Source organism: Nuphar pumila, chromosome 6 (genome assembly GCF_984573655.1).
Source record: "Nuphar pumila chromosome 6, dmNupPumi1.hap1.1, whole genome shotgun sequence".
Classification (NCBI taxonomy): domain Eukaryota; kingdom Viridiplantae; phylum Streptophyta; class Magnoliopsida; order Nymphaeales; family Nymphaeaceae; genus Nuphar; species Nuphar pumila.
Genome location: NC_143254.1, coordinates 39,335,296 through 39,339,762, shown reverse-complemented (window position 1 = coordinate 39,339,762; position 4,467 = coordinate 39,335,296). Strand labels below are relative to the sequence as shown.

Below are 4,467 nucleotides of genomic sequence, written 5' to 3'. Positions count from 1 at the left end.
GATATAAACAGGATAAATAATGAATAAATTTTGAAAATAAACTTGAAAATTCGAAATTGGGGTCAAAATGATCAAAATACCCCTGATGACCTTGAAATCAGGATTTTCTCAAAGAGATTTTATAAATTTTGGAATTTTGAAAATCAAATGAAATAAATCAAACATAATATGATGAAATATGATGATATGCATGAAATTTTGGAGAATTAGAAATTGAAATTTCGAAATTTAGGTCAAAATGACCAAAATACCCCCGATAACAAGACTATGGTCTTGAAACCAGGGTTTTCTGAAATAAATTTTGCAAAATTGAAAAATATGAAATGCAAATGAGATTGAAATTAACCCTAATATGATTCTACATGCTTATGTATATGATAAAAACCCTAAAATGGCAAAAATATCATAAAATATCAAATTTAACCAGATTTTCGCCTGATTTTCGCTTCTGAATTTAAAGATAAACTAACACATGTAGCAAATGAACTTGGAATTAAACCAAATTTGGCATGGACACCTAAAATAACCCTAAAAAAAGAATTGAGCTCGAAAATCTAATTTTTTTTGTTTTTTAAATATGGAAATTCAAATAAAAACCCTAAATTTTGTGATTTTTGCCTAAAATGTTGATTCTAAAGGGGATTTAGGATATCAAATTTCCATAAAAATTTCCCAATTTTATGGGGTGACAGAGGACAGTAAGGCAAGGATTTTTTCCTTTTACACTTTCTGGTTTTGACCTATGGTCGGAGCTGTGCCACTCCGGCAAGTCGGATCGGAATCCAGCGACTCTAGGATTTAGGAGAAACAGACAGGTTTCGGTAGAAAACATGAGAAAAATTAAAAACAGATGGAAAAAAGACTGAAATTGTGGGAAACTGTCCCTGACAAACAGAGGAAGATTTGATCTTTAGACACCATTGGGATTCGAGTTATGGTTTGGAAAAGGCCATACTGTTATCAGAGACCTAAATCTCTGAGATTTATGGACATTGGAATCTATTAGACAGAAAAAGAAAATCCGGGAAAAATAATGAAACAGATCCAAAAATTCTCAAATTTTGGGAAATGACAGGAAATTATGTTAGGAACAACTTTTATGTTGAAAGTGTTTGCAGAAAGGTTACATATTGGACTGACTCGGTGCATTAGGGTCTGTCTATACCCTGACGAAAGAAAATCGAGATTTTCCTAGAGGTCTGAGAAATTCGATTTTTTACAGAAAGCAAAACTAACTGAAAAAAACTAAAAATTTCCAGATCATTAGTAAATTCAATCATGAATCAACTGTGATTTTTAGATAACGATTCTAATCTCCCATTTAGGAAATCTAAGGATAACAAACCTGCTAAAACAAAATTTAGAAATTCTGGAGGGTTCAAAACCCGATTTAAATTCTGATCGGTTTAGATGGATTCCAAAACCCGAACAAACCTGGGTTTTTGAAAGGGAAACACAGACACATAATCACGACTATAATAATATTTTTAGTATTTTTGAACAGGAAACTTCACATAAAATCATAACTGGACTTGGTGCCTAAATGAAACTAAATTAAAAATCGATAAAACTTATATTACATGCTTATGAAATAGGGAAAACGTTCTAAATACCATGACAAAAAATAAAAAAAAATACATGATAATCACGAAAATAAACTAGGAAATGACAGGGATATATGCTTGATATTTGATGTTGGCCATCGAAGCGAGGGATCCAGCCCATCCATCGAATGGATCCTCTCACCTACGTGGCCTCAACATGAAGAATGAACATTTTCGATCATATAATCCCAGTTCTAAACTATTCTCTCTCTTTTTTCTATTGAATTCATCACCTTAAAGAGGGCATACTTTTTTCAAGGAAATCGGTACAGCACAAAGAGGAGTCTGGGCTTACCTTGGATCGGCTAAAGGAGGGCGGATGTGATGGCTGCAGTGGAGATGGTGGATTCCACCGTTGAATGGACTGGAGGTAGTAGCCTTCACGGTTGAGAGAAGCTGAAGAAGAGGACTGAAGGGAAGCCGCCTGCTGGGGTGCTGGGCTGGGGCGTCCAAGGAAGTAGATGCTGGCTGCTGGGCGTGGATCCCTGGTGGAGCTGGTTGAGGGATGCAGCAAAGTGGGCTATGGTGCAGCTGCTGGCTGAAGGAAGAAGCAACTGATAGGTTGCTGGAAAAGAGAAACCGGCTGGTGCTGCTGGGTGTGGAGGAGGAGCCTGCTGTGGTGGCTAAAGGTTGAAGATGGTCTGCAGCTGCTAAGTTGAGAAGAAGGGAGGTGAAGAGAGAGAGAGAGAGAGAGAGAGAGAGAGAGAGATCAAGGGGATTCTTGGGCAGCCGTATGAATCTCCTCCTCTCTTTCTTTTGTTGTTTCTTTTTTTTTTAACTTAGGAACTCATAAGATTTTCCTAAGTTTTTTATGTCAATAGGTTTTTTTGAAAGGGAAGAAAAAAGGGTTTACCTGAATGGATGGGTAAGAGGGAAAGGAAGGGAGGAAAGGAGGGAAGAAGGAAAGAAGGAAGGGAAGGAAAAAAGAAAGAAAAGGGAAAAAGAAATGAAAGAAAGAAAAGGAGGGAAAAAAGAAAAGGGAAAGAAAAAATGAGAAAAACAATGGAAAGTGGGGCTGGAGGTTTGGGTGACCACCTTGTGGGTCCCACCTCCTCTCTAAAAAAAAATCAATAAAAACAAAACAAACAAATAAAAAGAAACATTTTTTTAATAAAGTAGAAATGTAAATAAATGGGTCATCTCAGAGCGGGTTCAAATTCTGATTTTGAAATTCATTTTGACGATTAGAGGGGTAAAATAGTCTTTTCAGAAAGTTTTCAGACGAAACGAGCTATTTTTGGCAGTTTTTGAAACAAGCTCGGATTTTGAAGTACAATACCTCATTGTGAAGCAAATCCAATGTAGAAATTAAAATTTTAATTTTGGAAGAAATCCATATTGTTTTTCTCGAGAAAATACTTCCAAATTTATTTCCAGACGAAACGAGTTATTTTTTGCAGTTTTTGAAACAAACTCGGATTTTGAAGTTCAATACCCCGTTGTGAAGCAAATCTAGTGTAGAATTTGAAAATTTGAGTTTGAAATAAATCCAAATTGTTTTTCTCAAGAAAAAAATATTTTCAAAACGAAACGAGCTGTTTTTGGCAGTTTTTGAAACAAACTCAGATTTTGAAGTTCAATAGCTCATTGCGAAGCAAATCCAGTGTAAAATTTAAAGATTTAATTTTAAAAGAAATCTAGATTATTTTTCTTGAGAAAATATTTCCAAATTTAGACTCCTGGGTGAAAATGTCAATTTTGGAAACCCGAGGTTTGAAATTGATTTCTGGAATCTTTTAAAACTCAATCTAGATTGAAATTTATGGAACTCGAGTTTTGGACTTCGAAAATGGAATGAAATGTGATGAAATGTTATGAAATGCTGAGAAATGATATGAAATGATGAGAAATGACATGCGAATTGCAGACCCTGAATGAAGAATTTTGGATGTTAGACTCTGATTGACATTTGTATCAGTTCAAAAAGCATTAAAATTGATAAAATTTGCAAAATAGCTCAAGAAATGGTTTTCGGGACTCTACTGGGTTAGAGTGACACTGAAAATTGAGGTTCGAGCTGAATTAAACTAAGATGAGCTAGATTGAGCTGGGTTTTAGAGTTTCAGAACTTAAATGAACTGACCAGGCACTGACTCAACTGACCTTTCCGACTGAATTTTCAAGAAAAGCTGTCATTTTTAGAGAAATGGTATGGAATGGTCACTGGAGTGAAGTGAATTACGAACTTGAGCTGACTTTGAGCTAAAAAAAAGGTCAATAATACTGACACGAACTAAAATCGAAGCTTGAACACTAGCTCAATTGGCTGAACTCAACTCAATTTCAGTTGAAAGAGCTGAAATGGACTAAAATGGGCTCCTGGACACTTGGAAATGGTTTTGAACTGAAACTAGAGCGCTTGAACTTCTGGCGAGCTTAAGTTAGACTCTGGGGAGTATGAATGACAGACTCAGAGACAATTGGCTTGGATTTGAGCAAGAAATGAGCTCATTTCTGAAGAAATGATCCCATTTTGGCAGGAATGATCAGAAATGAAAATGACTTTCTCACTGTGAGCTCAAATGAGCTTGAAATGACTGATATTCTAACTGTTTTGAACTGACTAACAAGCTTGGTTGACTCCGACTGACTGGCGTCCGGGATGACCTAGGGGTAAAATGGTAATTTTCCTAATGAAAATGGGTAAAATGGTGATTTTCTGAAACTGACTCGGGGTTTGACTCCTACACTGACCTGACAGGGTTGGCACTGCCTGAGGAGGATTGTTTGAGAATGGATATGGAAAATTTGGGGTGTTTACACATACCAAAATCCAGATAAAGGAAAAACAACAAACAGTTGCATAGAACACAATAAAAATAACTAAAGCATGTTAATATTATGTAAAAGGCTAAGGCGTACG

At 35.8% G+C, this 4,467-nt stretch overlaps 1 protein-coding gene across 1 annotated transcript in view; it reads left to right on the top strand.

Moving 5' to 3' along the window:
* Nucleotides 1–2,109: 2,109 nt before the first annotated feature.
* Nucleotides 2,110–4,467, top strand: part of LOC149834690 (equilibrative nucleotide transporter 3-like) — a 29,328-nt gene continuing 26,970 nt past the window's right edge. The window contains exon 1 of the mRNA XM_090009430.1: nucleotides 2,110–2,233. Within this exon, the coding sequence (XP_089865556.1) occupies nucleotides 2,110–2,233 (124 nt within the window). The remainder of the gene's footprint in view (nucleotides 2,234–4,467) is intronic.